The sequence below is a fragment of the Macrobrachium rosenbergii genome, chromosome 45, assembly GCF_040412425.1.
Source record: "Macrobrachium rosenbergii isolate ZJJX-2024 chromosome 45, ASM4041242v1, whole genome shotgun sequence".
NCBI classification, from domain to species: Eukaryota; Metazoa; Arthropoda; class Malacostraca; order Decapoda; family Palaemonidae; genus Macrobrachium; species Macrobrachium rosenbergii.
Genome location: NC_089785.1, coordinates 12,184,014 through 12,201,491, shown reverse-complemented (window position 1 = coordinate 12,201,491; position 17,478 = coordinate 12,184,014). Strand labels below are relative to the sequence as shown.

At 39.7% G+C, this 17,478-nt stretch overlaps 1 protein-coding gene across 1 annotated transcript; it reads right to left on the bottom strand.

The window, feature by feature from the left end:
* Window positions 1-13,863: 13,863 nt before the first annotated feature.
* Window positions 13,864-16,287, bottom strand: LOC136829938 (uncharacterized). The gene is made up of 4 exons (XM_067089112.1): window positions 16,273-16,287; window positions 15,243-15,422; window positions 15,003-15,158; window positions 13,864-14,235 (listed from the first exon to the last, which is right to left on the bottom strand). Exons 1-4 carry the CDS (start codon window positions 16,285-16,287, stop codon window positions 13,864-13,866), a joined length of 723 nt encoding a protein of 240 aa, XP_066945213.1.
* Window positions 16,288-17,478: the final 1,191 nt, after the last annotated feature.

The following is a 17,478-nucleotide window of genomic DNA, read 5'->3' as shown; positions in this document are numbered from 1 at the left end:
TGCATTGCAATATTTTATATAGATACACATTTTTCCGTTTATCAAAGAATGCTAGATCCACATACACACAGTAACCTCTCTCGCTGATATCCATTCGCTTAAAGTGTATTCATAATGCAGTGGGAGAGTGAGTCCCTTTCCACCCCAATAACTCTTCTGCAGTACGGAGATTGAATTGTCAAGTTGTTCGGCGTAAAAGGCACATCATCATTTCAAAGCTTGCAGAGGTCCCCCTGTGGGATGTGTCCCCGGCCCTCAGTTTTTATTACCTTCATTTCCTCAGAGATGGATCCGAATTTGAATAGAAAGACAGAGATGGATAGGTAGTGGAGTAGGCGAATGGAGGAGTTAATCCATTCGTTCTCTGCCACAACGTTTCGGCTTTTATTTTGATTTATAATGGAAAATTGGCAACATCAAAGAGTATAATGTTACAGGAAACTTGATACATGACTAAAATTCAGTGATCTCCTTTCTAACTTGAAAAGATGGATTGTTATAAAAAAGGCACTCCAGCAACTGTACGAACGAGGAAAAAAGATAACTCATCCAAATATTATCCTCAGCGTCTTGCGACCATAAAAGCACTTTCTCAAACCGTGGACACCGCCACAAACTTTCGTGAATTCAAACCATGACAGAAGTTTGAATGCGAGTCCCATTGAGGGTACAACCAGGGGGAACAGAATACTTTTGATGCAAAGGCATCTTAAGGTGAACTCAGATCTTCAGATCTGTGCTATTTCAGTATTTTCTTCAGGCGCATTGCATGTGCATATTAACGAAGTTGATTGGTGGATTATCAGCAAAACACCCTATTTTTACTCGATGCGGTTAAAAAAACTGTAAATAAAACCCGTCGCCACCTGCCCTGCAGGGAAGCAGTGCCCCAGCTGCATCCGCCTTTTAGAAAGTGCCCCATTGCTTGGCTTTAGAGCCACATTTTCATAATTGACATCCGTTGTCGCCTGGAAGACTTCTTTCGACTCTTGTTGGTGTATCAACTGACCCTGATATTGTTTAGAGAGTATTCTTTAGGTCGCTTATATGTTTTGAAATTTCTCACCTTCCTTATTGTTTGTTTTCCCAATAATTGTCGCTAATTAACTTGCTGTTCTTCATCTTGTTTGTTCTGCTGGATTTATCCTCCAAAGACATTTTCCGTAATCCCAGCCCAGAAAATCATTTTTCGGTTAAAATTTATAAGCATTAAGGTCGTTTGACCTTACCTTGAATGACATACCTTCAAGTATGACCTGATTTTCTAAATGTAGAAAGTCTTTGTTTTGAAAGTATTGGTGTGTGGTCTGTCTCTTACTGTAGATCAAGGGTACTTACCAGTTAATGCGCGAGTTATGAACACAACTCTTGTAACAAACCTAACTCAGTATGATTTAACGTTTAAATGCTCTGCTTCCCTAAGTGGTTTTTTGGTAAGAATTTGCCACATTAAAGATGGTTAAAAAGACAGTAAAGCCCATTAATAGTACATTTCATAGTTCAACAATAGCAGTTATTAAGTAATACAAACTATATACAAAATGTTATACTCAGAAAACTAGTAGCAAGAAGACCGAGCAAAACTTCACTTTGAATATAAATAACACCGTTGCCCACAACTCAGACCATTGGTCCGAGGACACGATTTGAAAGAGTTGGACCGACGCGACGCAGGGTGGCCGGTAATAAAGTCACAGAAAAAAAAGTTAGTTTTGCCTAGGAAAAAAAGTCACGGGAAAAAAGTCAAATTATTTTCTGGTGGTCGGTAATTATTAGGTTAGGTGGGGTTAGTTTATTACGTTAGGTTATAGGTTAGGTTAGGTTACATTAGGTTAGGTTAGGTTACTTTTTTCCTGTGACTTTATTACTGGCCACCATAGATTATTGTGACATTTTTACTGTAACTTTTTTACCTGGATTCCCGACGCAGGGGTAAGGCGAGAAGTGGAAAACGAGAGTTCAAAAGGGTCTGAACAGCGCCTTCACGCTTTAATGGCAAGCAACTGGAGAACCTGTTACTCAGTTCTTCAATATTTGCACGAAAAGATACAAGTCAGTAAATTACCCTATGAATAAACTTAACCGAATAAAATAACTAAAACATTCAACGAATGTTTGTTACACTCACATGACAAATTTAGCGCATAGTCTAATATATTTGGATAATATAGCAACCATAATGGCGATGGATTTACATTACTGGTAGCTTTTACGGTTCTCTGTTCACAGGGCGTGATTTAAATTAAAAAAATTTTTTTTGCCATTTAAAGGTAATACCTTCATACGAACGCCTCTTCATCCCGAGGTATCCCTCTTGTTTTTATTTCTTGTAAACCAAATATCAATTGAAAGGCTGTCGGGCACCGTAGTACTGATCACGACAGCAGGTTTTCTTAGTCAGTCCTCTTATAGTTCCTTGCTGGTAAAGGAATCTGCTTTCGTTTCTCGGTAAAAATGGCTGGTGATTGTACCACAAAAACTTATCTGCGATTCATGCTGCCATTCCTCCCCTCTCACAAATTTTATCTTGTTCCGTCTCAAGAGCAGCAGGTAAAATAAAACCTTTTCTTAACATTAACATATGAAGACAAAGAAACGGCGACATCAAGATTCCAGTTGAACGACCCATCTTAGTCATAGTGAGATTATTCATAAAAACGGTTGTGGTAAGAGCTATTTCAGCATAGGATGAAAAAACCTATCACAATACAGTTTTAAAACGCCCTTCAGAGCGTAACAGAAACACGAAGCCAAAAAGTAACAAACTTTTTTCTGAGTCTTTTGGAATCTCTCGGAACGATTCTCTTCAAACGACCATTTTTCCTCACCAAACCGACGAGAAAATAAGAAGAAAAAATAGCTTGTAAAAATTGAAGTCTTTCAAGCGTTTCTTGATTTTGAAAAGCCCTCAGGGCACAGAGTTCATCAAGAGAGTTATGTTTTTTTAGCATTCTTGCAGATAACATGTTGCCTTTTTAGGAATTCGGCTTTAAAAGTCTCTGCCCACAGGCCAGAGCGGAATGTTACAAAGCTGAAGAATCCCGGCATCCTTTGTCGATTCCAAATGCAGGTTCTGCGAAGAGAGAGAGAGAGAGAGAGAGAGAGAGAGAGAGAGAGAGAGAGAGAGAGAGAGAGAGAGAGAGTTATATTTAGGCTGTACGTGGTCGTTAGTTGTACACATCGGAATTTGTACTCACTTTAGTCTGTTAAACATTGTGTGAACAGTGAGTATTGGCTGGGCCTCTCAAGTTGTTTATGTAAGATTTGCCATACGCTTTTGCACACTTACTGTATTGTATGAATGTTTGAAGATGTCTCCTTATATCTATGGCCTAAACACGTTTCTTAATTTCTGATTTAATCACATGAAAAAAACACCGGTAGTCATTTACAAAAATACTTTTGCAACTCAAGTCACACGTGTGTGATACTTGCTTATTTGAATAACCTTAGTAATCATACAGTTTTAGTAAACTATAATATTCACATTCATTTCCAAAGAATTTCTGGATACCTATTGAGGCAGTACTGCGTAATCTTAGTTGTTATACCTGGTTGTAGGAACTTTACAATATTTTATATATATGCTACCTTTTTTCCCCTGGGTTTGTAATACATTAGTTAAAAATATTGGTTCTTTATGACATAAGCTGCGTTAAAAGGAATAGTATGTTTTTCTCTCTTATATTACTGGTAACGGCTTACTCTTATTTGATTACCAGAGGATGAGTCCACACTGCAATAACAAACGTTATATATAAACACCCGTCAGTAACTTATCGCGCACACTTCACAGACAGGTTGAATACAGGTCAACGACTTCTTGGGAGTCCTTACCTGGGCGTCATACGATTATGCAGTATTGGCCAAAGGTTCATTCTCCAATTATAGGCCTTGGCTTATTTTCAACCAATTTGAGACAAGAAGGCAATATCATCATTATTATTATGTAGAGAGCCAGACCGGAACTGAAAAGAATACCACCGAGAGGTGTGAGTGTGGGTCAAAACACAACAGGAAAAGAGAAAAGAAAAATGAATCAAAACCTCTGGAACAAAAAGACATTAGCTAATTGAGAGTAAAACAGCAAAAAAAAAAAAAAAAAATCCAATGACAGTAAATTTACGAAATTTACGGCTTAAACCGAGTTAAAAAAAAAAAAAGAATGAATGAACGATTCAATCAATCAATCATTGACTGAAAGTTACAGTGGCGCAGCAACCACTTCAGTCACTGACATCAAGTGAGGAGAGGAAAGTAGTCGATAAAACAAGAATGGCCGGATTAAAATTAGCCTTGACAGCACATGAATTGCGAGGTCCCCGAGGGTATCACTGTCCTCCCCTAACCTTTCAGTCTATGTTCAAGGGTTGGAAACTGGGTGGAAATTCAAAAAAAAAAAAACAACAACAACAACAAACAAGACAATTGAGATGGGTTGGGGGAGGGGGCTTAATAGTGAGGTTTTCGTGACGTCAAAGTCACTCGTTCGGCTTGGTATCATCGTTGTTGGAATTTCTGCTCATTTTCAAGAACAAACTGTCTTCAATGTTTAATTTTGGTACTGCGCTATGCTAACACAAATTGCTGCAGGCTGTGAATAAGGCTCTGCCAAAATCTCTTACTGATCCGACTGTTCTTTAGGAAGTTATTCCAAAAGAACGATGACTTGAGGCGAGTGAAATGCTTAGTAACAGTAAAAGAATAAGTAAAAAGCTTCCAACCTTTTTCAGACTAGACCACGGAAGTTTATTCATCCATTTCCTCATCCAAGAGGTCGTAACTTATATATTGGTTTGTAATGTGATACAAATTCAGCAAAACGTAGCATATATCTGGATGTGATCAGAGGACTTTGGGTCCCATTATGCCGTAGAGAAAACTTTGCATTATATTGCAAGAAAAGTTGAGTCTTCCGGAAACTTAATTTAATGGACTTGAGAGAGATTAGGAAGAAGAGCTTTTATGATTTGCTTCAGGTTTCATGCTCATTTTAAACTTTACTGCGCGCGTATCATCTAAGTGAGATTCATTGCCTGATTTGTTTTTCGTGTGGAATATTTTATTAATAACCCTTTATTATTATTATTATTATTATTATTATTATTATTATTATTATTATTATTATTATTATTATTATTATTATTGCTGTTGTTGTCAGAGAAATAGAATTTTGAAATTTCAATGGACTTTGTAGGTCTAAAGGTTACGCACGAATTCTGTCAACGGTAAATAAATAAGAAAGTAAAATCATTGTTTAGATGCATAATTCCGTTATTCCCACAGACCTTCAGTACTTGGAAATTATATTCATCCAAAGAGTTTTCAGATTATTATTATTATTATTATTATTATTATTATTATTATTATTATTATTATTATTATTATTATTATTATTGTTGTTGTTGCTGTTGTTGTTGTTGTTGTTAGTTTCTTTGAACATTCAAGCAGCTTTTTATGGCTCAAAACGAACTCTAAATTATAACCAATATTACAAAAGCCATACTTCCTTTTTTATTAAGTAAATTTGTTATTGAGGTCGTAATAATAAAATCTATAAAAGGTAATGTGACTATTGCGAAGAATAAAGTTTCCCAAAAACACAGAACGTAAAAAGATTTGCTAAAGCTTTCTAGATAATCTAAACATTCCAGGAAGGGACGATATTTTCATTATAATGAAACTCATTGCTCGGGACCCTGACATTCTATATAAAAAACAAAGGATCTTAGATATTAATTGAAAACAGACTTCCTAAAGACACAGTTTCGAGCAAAATTTTGTATTGTGTTACAAATAAGTTCATGGAAATTGTCATTCCTATAAAGAGATCCAGGACAAAGAATGGTAAATAATCTTAATGTCTTAATAATAATAATTCATGTTGAATTCTATTTATATATTACACATTTTAGATGTTTTATTTGAACCGGATTTTTCAAATAAATTTTACCATTTCACTGGTACCAAGATTTTTATTTCACTTGACTTCTCCGAAGACTGAACAGACTATCATCCGAAAATTGGAGAATTTGTCCCACGCTGACTGAAACGATTCCAGGTAATGCAAAGAAATAAAATGTTGGAACACCATTAAGAACTACGTCGAATGGCTCAATCCATATCGACTTTTTCCAGGAGGACAATAGTTCATTTTTACGAATAATGATGGAAATGAAATGAGACTGCGGTAAGTAAAAAAAAGAAGTGCTATTCCTGTAGAGCTTTATCGAATCAACCTTTATCGAGCCATAATAATAATATTCCGGGACCGATAAGTTCATTTCAGGAGGCACTTTTCCACGGCACCTGCGGCTTGAATCTCTTCTTTGGTCGACTCATAAAAGAAAGCTTTCCAGGAGGACGTCTTTGATTCATGCGTCCGGAGAAAGTTACATCAGTAAATAAAAATCCAACCAAGCTTTCTTTTTTATTATCTAACTTGCGCTTTCTAATTGCTTATCAAGTGGTGTCCGTATCGCAGATAAAACTGTCTAAATATAAAAATAGTTCCTAGATGGGGAGAAGCTAATTTGTTCATGTTAATACCAATTAAAAGAAAGAGGCGCTCATTGTCCTACGAAACTTGTAGCGAAAACTGAAGCTTTACAGTTCATCTCTCCTTTTGCCCAGGAGCCTTGAAAGAAGGAATTCCAGGGGAAATATGAGCTTCATAGATCATTGGACAGTCAGTGCGGTCTAAGAAACGAAAACCTCTTTCTTCTTTGGCGTTTCTCTCTCGCGATGTTTCTATCGGATTTGCCTGCGCGCCTAAACACTGTTGGAAATGTCTTTATCAAGGAACAACAGTTATCAAAAATGGTTTACTGCTTTTCCGCTTGGTAAGGATTCTTGTAAAAGATTGCTTGAAGGAAATGGTATCTTAAGAGCAATTATATGTTAATGATTAACAATAAACCAATACTATCTTGTACACACACGCACATTACAATATATATATATATATATATATATATATATATATATATATATATATATATATATATATATATATATATATATATATACACACATACATATACATATATACACACACACACACACACACACACACACACACACAACAAAGACTCCATACAAATCGAGGGCCGGTATTCGAATGTGAAAGACCAACTTCTAATTTTTTTTTTTTTTTAGTCTCGTAAGAGAATAAATTCATTTTCAATATTGAATCTTTTAATCTGCCGAAAATTAGGTATAGGACCATTAAATATAAAAATTACTTTCTCCAAACATTTTCAGGTGATTACTTGTTATTTTATGATATGTCTCACTGCAACACAACAACAATAGGATATCTATGCATCTTTATTTAATTAAGCCATTTTTACATAAAAAAGAATCATGATTTCAGTAACTGGAGACGGAAATATGAATGAGCCGTCATTAGAGAGCTCTGAAGCTTTTCTGGTTCGTTATATACAGTAAGCTTTGTTAACTTGCGGCGACTATGTTGAAATCAGGCCTGTTTCCTCAAATGCTGACTGGATCGGGAAAATTATATTTCTGTCTGGTGGACCAGTTGATCGAGTAATGTGACTGAGGTACCACATGATAGCTTTTTGAATGCAAGATGTATCTTTTCTTAACGTGAGGTAAGCGGTGTGAATATGTCTATTCTTTAGTTATGATTTCATTTCGGCCAATATTCAATGCACTAAAGAGCATAAAAATTCATATTTCCAAGAGAGACATGGACAGTACTTGATCTCTGTTGGTTATATTATGGAACAAATTGCAGTTCGTGGTATTTGTAAAACAAAACGACTCTGATTATGAGGAAATCACTTTTGGATCACGATTAGAGAGAACGCCAGCAGGAAGTCAGTCTTCCTCCTCTCCTCTTGTTACTCCGAATTGACATCACAGTTAATTTCCCATAAAGTGCCCTAAAAATGGCAATACTGAATTAATGGCAATAATCAAGTGAGAAAACACGGGGGAAGCTCAGACCCTGACACTTCACAAAAGGTCAAGTTCATCTCTATCTTGCTGCACGTTCCTTTTCAAGCACTGGCGCCTGCCTCGCAAAAGTTATTCATGTGAAAGGTTGTTGAAAATTCCGATTAAAACTGATGCTTCAAACTACAAATCACAGCTGGAAATGTTGCTATACATAAAGGCAGCTTCAATAAGAACGCTAGTAAGAAATGTACACTAGTTATATATCTTACTAGCGTTCTTTTGAACCAGAGTATTATATACTAGTTATAATACTCTAGTTAAAGGCGAATCTCAGCACTTTTCTAGTAGTTTATATCTAAGTGCACATTCCTCCGTGTTTTGAATTTCCGTGCGTTTATCGTGGTGTGCCTTTGTGCATGAATCATTGAGCCAAGGATTAGTCCGGATTCCGTTTGTTGTCCTGGTGATGGAATGAGCCACAGTGTATGAAACAGTCCGTTTAATGTTATCGAAAATATACAGGGTCAGGCAAAATGATCTGACACATTTGTAGGTTTAATAAAATGCAAATGAAGTAAAGAAACAAAAAAAGTGTTTTTAGTTTTGAAAAGTATACATAATGCCATTTTGTTTCATTATGTTTTAAAAATTAAATCAGTCAAATGGGATCCATTATCGTCCACACACTGTCGAAGGTGTTCACGAAAGTTGTCTATAACTCGGCGGGTCATTTCATGTGGAATGGCAGTAATTTCTTGACGAATTGCATCTTAAAGTTGTTCAAGAGATCGAGGGCGATTAATGTATACCTTTGACTTGAGGTATCCCCAGAGAAAAAAAATCGCACGGATTTAAATCAGGTGAACGGGCGGGCCAACCGATGTCACCACGCAATGAGATCAAATGACCAGGGAACATCTTCCTCAAAATCCCCATCGCACGTCGAGAAGTGTGGGCTGTTGCCCCATCCTGTTGAAACCAAACATTGTCCATATCGTGGAGCATATTCAATTTTGGTCTGAGAAAAGTCTCTAGCATCTCACAATATCGATCAGAGTTCACAGTCACTGTGACGTTGTCTTCTTCGAAGAAGTACGGACCCCATATATCGAATTCTGCCACAGCACACCATACAGTCACCCGAGGACAATGCAAAGAGCGTTCATGCAACTTACGAGGGTTGTTCTCGGCCCAGTATCTGAAGTTTTGCTTATTCACTGCGCCACACAGGTGAAAATGTGCCTCGTCACTGAACAACACAACTGCTGCATGGGGGACATGTTGTTGAATTTCCAAACACAATGCTCTGCGAGTTTCAGTGTCTCTTTCGCTGAGTTCTTGTGCCACCATCATTTTGTATGGATACATTTGAAGATCATTGTGAAGAATTCTTCGCAAACTTCTTTCGGAAAGTCTAAGAGCCTGGGCGCGTTTAAATGTGGAACGGAGTGGAGACTGTTGAACTGAAGCTCTTACCGCTGCCACATTTTCTGGAGTTCTGGCGGTGCGAGGTCGGCCGGTTGATTTTCGTTTCAGTGTAGATCCAGTAGCTCTGAAGTTGGTAACCCATAACAAGATCGTGTTTCGAGCTGGTACGGGATCATGTCTACCAAGATTGAAGTGCAAACGGAACGCTCTTTGTGTTGCAGTTACAGATTCGTTTGTTTTGATAAACGTTTCCACAATGAAAGCGCGATGCTCACCAGTCCAATTCATGGCAGCAACTGAAAAAGAAACGAAAAACAATGGCATTATAAAGAAACAAAACAAAATGGCATTATATGAAAAAAAAATGCCTTTTATTTAACCTACAAATGTGTCAGATCATTTTGCCTGACCCGTGTACATTTCAGAAATTAGGACTGCGCTTTTACAATCAAAATGACTGTAACAATCACATGCTTCTATTTCCACCGTCAGAATCCTGATCAGTCTTTTCCCACCTGGAAAGAAACTTTTGCCACGCAATTTTCAGTTAATGGCAATACAAAACGGAATATGTGTCTGTCGTTTAAGTTTAAATTCAAATAGATAACAGTATATTCCACTAAGAACATTAACGTTTTCCTCAAGAAGCTAAACAGGGAAGCAGAATTGCATGGCTGCAAGGAATGCGGTCTTGGGCGAATCTAGGAAAAGAATGGCCGAAATTCCTTAATGGTGTGTTCATGTTAAACGTTTACTGGAAAAGAGAGAGAGAGGTTGGGGAGGGAGGGGAGAATGTAAAGAGGTGCTCAGCACGCTCTCGCAATGCTGAAGTTTCGGCTTTTTCGCCCAACTTTTACGATGGACAGAGCGGCCAAGAGACAGACTGAGAGATCTTTGCAAATTGCAACCCTTTTGCAAAAGATCTTTTGTTTGGGGCTCTATCCAGTGGTGCAGGATTAACAAAATTGATCTCTCTCTCTCTCTCTCTCTCTCTCTCTCTCTCTCTCTCTCTCTCTCTCTCTCTCTCTCTCTCTCTTTACATCTGGATTTCCAGAAAGGAACAAGAATACAGTCAAAATATTTTTGATTGAATGCCGATCTTTAGGTAAGATATTTGTAGAATTCCCCAAACCTTTTCTCATTGCTGTTTGGATTTTTCATTTTGGAAGTGTCTGAAGTTTTGTCGCTATGGTATAACGCCCTGTTTCATAATCTTTCAGAGAGGGTTTTTGAAGACATTAGTGATGGAGAGTATTCATTTATTTATCTAATTCATATAACTTTTCCTGTGTGAAAAGGAACTGACTGAAGTTTTGTCGCTGTGGCATAAAATAAGACGGTTTTATTAATCGTTCTTGGTTTCATATTCTTTGATGAATATTTTTTAGGACATTAATGAATCGAATAGTTTATTTTTTTATTATTGTATATTTATTTAGATAGTTATTTACTTATTTATTAATTTATATTTATTTACTTATTTTCTTTATGTTTTCTAAATCAAGATAAAGTCCGAGACGAGTTATTCAAGAAGACTTAAATTTCATGAAAATACCTACTGTCAGTTTTTGCAAAGGGAACTGGGTAAAAGACAAAGAGCCGAAATCCCCCGACAGAAAGAGAAGCAGAACTGGAAAGAAACCAATAAAGGGAAGGACGATTGTGAGGTAAAAAGAAAATAAATAATTTAGACCTACTATTTCAAATCCTTCAGAGAGCACGGATTTCATGATGAAAAGATGAGAGAATCTTTTATTCATTGAACGCTTCAGTGACAGACATGCTGTGTATGTTTCAGCCTGAAAGGCATCCATCCATGCATTTAATAACCTATAAGGACAAGCCAGAGGTCCTCTGAATAGGCCAAATCCATAATATTAAGGGACCCAAAAGCTATAGCTAAAAGACGATACGAGGCTCCTGCAGTCTTTGTGGGCGTTTCATAGTCAAAAACCAGATAACGACGACCTCCATCGTCCTAAGATATCCAAGGGACGCATTCCTTCTCTCTTCACTGCCAATTCCAAACTTATACCCCATCAGGCGCCATTCTCCTGGACTCCCTGAGGCCCATCAACGCTCCCATAAACATCAGGTATAAAACATCACATTTATCAGTGCGTGTTTTTTCTATATTTTTCGCTTTGTACCTTTCGTATTTAATTTTTTTTAACAGATGGCCTGTTTCTTTTAACAAGGAGTTGGCCTTATTGGTTTGTTCAGTAATTAGTTGCATTTATTCTTAAATACTAACCAGTCAACCACTTTTATTTTTCCAACATTACTCCATCTCCCTTTTTGAGGAAAAAAAGACATTTACAGGTCATGTACTAGTTTTGTTAACTTTAAATTAAATTTAATATCTACTCTTTTGCATCGAGCATTTTCAATAACTTCTTGTTGGAACTCGTTTCACCTCGAAATAGAATTTTTTATATTATAAGTATTTGAGTGATAATTGCTTTCCTGCCTCTTTGCTTCACAGGCGTGTTTTTCAATTTCTTGACCAACAGTACCTAAACTGCCCTTTTTTCTCATAATTATACAGAGCACAGAGTGCTATACAGGATGATACCTATTCATCGTTAATTCTGTTTCTAATTGATGCTTTAGGTTCAACACTTTAGAATAACCAGCACTCTCATACTATCAGAACTTACAGTAATATAAGAGAGGGTTGGTAAGGTAAATCCCCATCCCAGTGACGGTCTTACCGCCCCTAATCTCGGACCAAGTTACTATTTCTCTGCTTATTTACACAGGGGTCAAGGTGAGAAATAATATCTTCGGACTGGACGATGGCACGTCTTAAAATTTGGGATTTACGACTTGGAGACTATCATTGTACCACAATTGAAAATTCGTGTAAATTCATAAGGGGTTTTATAATATGCTCTTTAATCCATTTATCAAATTCTTTCACTATAATTATATTAAATATAACATTTAAGCAAATTTATTTCCATAAGTTCAAAGGTCAATGTCATGGTGACCAAATTTTCCTTTCCTAGTCCAGCAGGAATTTACTTACGAGGAAGTGATAGTCCCTTTGTGTCCCTTTAAGGAAGAAAGGTTATTTTAGGGAGTGTCTGCTCTGTAGTGAAACCTGTAAAACGTCATACACACACATCGGCCACTTATTGCATGCATGTATCAAACAGGTTAAAAACAAGTCAACAACCGTAAATGGAGAACGAATCTTTGGACAATACTGGGTAATCGTATGACGCACTGCTTACGACTGCCAGTAAGTCGTTAATTTATTTTAACCTGTTTGTGATGTGTGTACGATAAGCTACCGACATGTGTTTGACATGTTTTCTTGTAGTGTGGACGCACCCTGACTTATTCCTCTTGAAAAAATATATTTCTCATGATCGTCAAGAGTTTCCTAATAAGCAGCCTTTTAATTACATCGGGGGAAAACTTCACTTGAAAAAACATTTGTCAAACGGAAACTTGTCGGAGGAACATTGCATGAAAAACATGAAATAACATTTTGCTGAACTGACACTGAGGTCACGCTGTCACTATATCCGCCAGAAAATTGGCTTTGAAAGTCCGGCTTGCCGAACTCGCTTTCCATTGGACGGACATAATGTCGAAAGGACATTTTCACTGATGGTACTTTTCACTTTAGTCGCTTAATGAAGACAACGGAAGAGAAAAGCCAGTCTGAATGATGCAAGACGGGAAGGAAGGAAGGAATGAGTGTGTTTGAGAATGTCTGTGATATCATTGTTTATTATTGAAGGAGAACAGTTAGAGGGTTCGAGCAAAGGTAAACGGTGCTAGTTGACGGGATTTCAGCTGAGATGCTAAAGGAAGGTACTGGTGATTATGTACTTTAGTGGCTGACGGGGGTGCGTAAGGTATCTCTAATTGGGGGAGTGTTTCTAAAGGAAATGGTAAAAGGAGTAATTGCTCCGTTGTACTGGGATAGGTAATCAAGGCTAATGCTTGAAACAGAGAAACAATAATTGCTAAGTAAACCGTGGAGAGAGTAAGATAGTGTTTTGATTATGAAAGTGAGACTAACAACAACAATAATAGAAGAAATAGCGCCATGGAAAAAACAAGTAAATATAAATAACTGACAACGATTGTGATAAATAAGCCGACCAAGAACTTTACAGACCATGTAATTGATGAGGAAAAAAAAAGGACCCAGTTATAACTGGTGTAGATAACGCCATACCGGATGTACAGGATACTCTCAAGAGGAAAGTTTTGAGACTGAGTTAGGAAGTTTGAAAGGAGTAAGAAATAAAATTACGTTGAGAAAATGTTCGACACAGTGATTATATCTTGATAACAAAATACAAAACAGAAACCTTTGCAAAGTTTTATCCTAACAGGGCTTGTTCCTATATTTTCCCTTGAGGAGGACTTTTACTTTGGCCTTATTCCCGCTTCCTTTCTTCAGTCTTACACTCCAACACCTCAGACCGTTACTTCTTAGTGGAAAGTGTGGGGGTTTCTCCCTGCCCCCAGCTTAGAGCCTCTACTTCATCTGTATTTTCTGGCATCTCCAACGCCCTCTTTATCTTGCTGTCCAGCGTCTCCAATGCCCTCTTTATCTTGCTGTCCAGCGTCTCCAACGCCCTCTTTATCTTGCTGTCCAGCGTCTCCAACGCCCTCTTTATCTTGCTGTCCAGCGTCTCCAACGCCCTCTTTATCTTGCTGTCCAGCGTCTCCAATGCCCTCTTTATCTTGCTGTCCAGCGTCTCCAACGCCCTCTTTATCTTGCTGTCCAGCATCTCCAACGCCCTCTTTATCTTGCTGTCCAGCATCTCCAACGCCCTCTTTATCTTGCTGTCCAGCGTCTCCAACGCCCTCTTTATCTTGATGTCCAGCTTCTACAACGCCCTCTTTATCTTGCTGTCCAGCGTCTCAAACGCCCTCTTTATCTTGCTGTCCAGCATCTCCAAGGCCTTCTTTATCTTGCTGTCCAGCATCTCCAACGCCCTCTTTATCTTGCTGTCCAACATCTCCAACGCCCTCTTTATCTTGCTGTCCAGCATCTCCAACACCCTCTTTATCTTGCTGTCCAGCATCTCCAATGCCCTCTTTATCTTGCTGTCCAACATCTCCAACGCCCTCTTTATCTTGCTGTCCAGCATCTCCAACGCCCTCTTTATCTTGCTGTCCAGCATCTCCAACGCCCTCTTTATCTTGCTGTCCAGCATCTCCAACGCCCTCTTTATCTTGCTGTCCAACATCTCCAACGCCCTCTTTATCTTGCTGTCCAGCATCTCCAACGCCCTCTTTATCTTTTGTCCAACATCTCCAATGCCCTCTTTATCTTGCTGTCCAGCATCTCCAACGCCCACTTTATCTTGCTGTCCAGCATCTCCAACGCCCTCTTTATCTTGCTGTCCAACATCTCCAACGCCCTCTTTATCTTGCTGTCCAGCATCTCCAATGCCCTCTTTATCTTGCTGTCCAGCATCTCCAATGCCCTCTTTATCTTGCTGTCCAACATCTCCAACGCCCTCTTTATCTTGCTGTCCAGCGTCTCCAACGCCCTCTTTTTCTTGATGTCCAGCTTCTCCAACGCCCTCTTTATCTTGCTGTCCAGCGTCTCCAACGCCCTCTTTATCTTGCTGTCCAAGATCTCCAACGCCCTCTTTATCTTGCTGTCCAACATCTCCAACGCCCTCTTTATCTTGCTGTCCAACATCTCCAAGGCCCTCTTTATCTTGCTGTCCAGCATCTCCAATGCCCTCTTTATCTTGATGTCCAGCTTCTCCAACGCCCTCTTTATCTTGCTGTTCAGCGTCTCCAACGCCCTCTTTATCTTGCTGTCCAACATCTCCAACGCACTCTTTATCTTGCTGTCCAGCATCTCCAACGCCCTCTTTATCTTGCTGTCCAACATCTCCAACGCCCTCTTTTTCTTGCTGTCCAGCGTCTCCAACGCCCTCTTTATCTTGATGTCCAGCTTCTCCAACGCCCTCTTTATCTGGCTGTCCAGCGTCTCCAACGCTCTCTTTATCTTGCTGTCCAGCATCTCCAATGCTCTCTTTATCTTGCTGTCCAGCATCTCCAACGCTCTCTTTATCTTGCTGTCCAGCGTCTCCAACGCCTCTTTATCTTGCTGTCCAACATCTCCAACACCCTCTTTATCTTGCTGTCCAGCATCTCCAACGCCCTCTTTATGTTGCTGTCCAGCATCTCCAACGCCCTCTTTATGTTGCTGTCCAGCATCTCCAACGCCCTCTTTATCTTGCTGTCCAGCATCTCCAATGCCCTCTTTATCTTGCTGTCCAACATCTCCAACGCCCTCTTTATCTTGCTGTCCGGCATCTCCAACGCCCTCTTTATCTTGCTGTCCAGCATCTCCAACGCCCTCTTTATCTTGCTGTCCAGCATCTCCAATGCCCTCTTTATCTTGCTGTCCAACATTTCCAACGCCCTCTTTATCTTGCTGTCCAGCATCTCCAATGCCCTCTTTATCTTGCTGTCCAACATCTCCAACGCCCTCTTTATCTTGCTGTCCAGCATCTCCAACGCCCTCTTTATCTTGCTGTCCAACATCTCCAACGCCCTCTTTATCTTGCTGTCCATCTCCAACGACCTCTTTATCTTGCTGTCCAACATCTCCAATGCCATCTTTATCTTGCTGTCCAACATCTCCAACGCCCTCTTTATCTTGCTGTCCAACATCTCCAACGACCTCTTTATCTTGCTGTCCAACATCTCCAACGCCCTCTTTATCTTGCTGTCCAGCATCTCCAACGCCCTCTTTATCTTGCTGTCCAACATCACCAACGCCCTCTTTATCTTGCTGTCCAACATCTCCAACGCCCTCTTTATCTTGCTGTCCAACATCTCCAACGCCCTCTTTATCTTGCTGTCCAAAATCTCCAACGCCCTCTTTATCTTGCTGTCCAGCATCTCCAACGCCCTCTTTACCTTGCTGTCCAGCATCTCCAACGCATAATCTTTATGTTGCTGTCCAGCATCTCCAACGCCCTCTTTATCTTACTGTCCAATATCTCCAATGCCCTCTTTATCTTGCTGTCCAACATCTCCAACGCCCTCTTTATCTTGCTGTCCAACATCTCCAACGCCCTCTTTATCTTGCTGTCCAACATCTCCAACGCACTCTTTATCTTGCTGTCCAGCATCTCCAACGCCCTCTCTTTATCCTGCTGTCCAACATCTCCAACGCCCTCTTTATCTTGCTGTCCAGCATCTCCAACGCCCTCTTTTTCTTGCTGTCCAACATCTCCAACGCCCTCTTTATCTTGCTGTCCAACATCTCCAACGCCCTCTTTATCTTGCTGTCCAGCATCTCCAACGCCCTCTTTATCTTGCTGTCCAGCATCTCCAACGCCCTCTTTATCTTGCTGTCCAACATTTCCAACGCCCTCTTTATCTTGCTGTCCAGCATCTCCAACGCCCTCTTTATCTTGCTGTCCAACATCTCCAACGCCCTCTTTATCTTGCTGTCCAGCATCTCCAACGCCCTCTTTATCTTGCTGCCCAACATCTCCAACGCCCTCTTTATCTTGCTGTCCAACATCTCCAACGCCCTCTTTATCTTGCTGTCCATCTCCAACGACCTCTTTATCTTGCTGTCCAACATCTCCAACGCCCTCTTTATCTTGCTGTCCAGCATCTCCAACGCCCTCTTTATCTTGCTGTCCAACATCACCAACGCCCTCTTTATCTTGCTGTCCAACATCTCCAACGCCCTCTTTATCTTGCTGTCCAACATCTCCAACGCCCTCTTTATCTTGCTGTCCAACATCTCCAACGCCCTCTTTATCTTGCTGTCCAGCATCTCCAACGCCCTCTTTATGTTGCTGTCCAGCATCTCCAACGCCCTCTTTATCTTACTGTCCAATATCTCCAACGCCCTCTTTATCTTGCTGTCCAACATCTCCAACGCCCTCTTTATCTTGCTGTCCAACATCTCCAACGCCCTCTTTATCCTGCTGTCCAGCATCTCCAACGCCCTCTTTATTTTGCTGTCCAACATCTCCAACGCCCTCTTTATCTTGCTGTCCAGCATCTCCAACGCCCTCTTTATCTTGCTGTCCAACATCTCCAACGCCCTCTTTCACTGTTTCAGCGATGAACAGGCAAAAATGCCCCAGTGCTTGGCCTGACGGC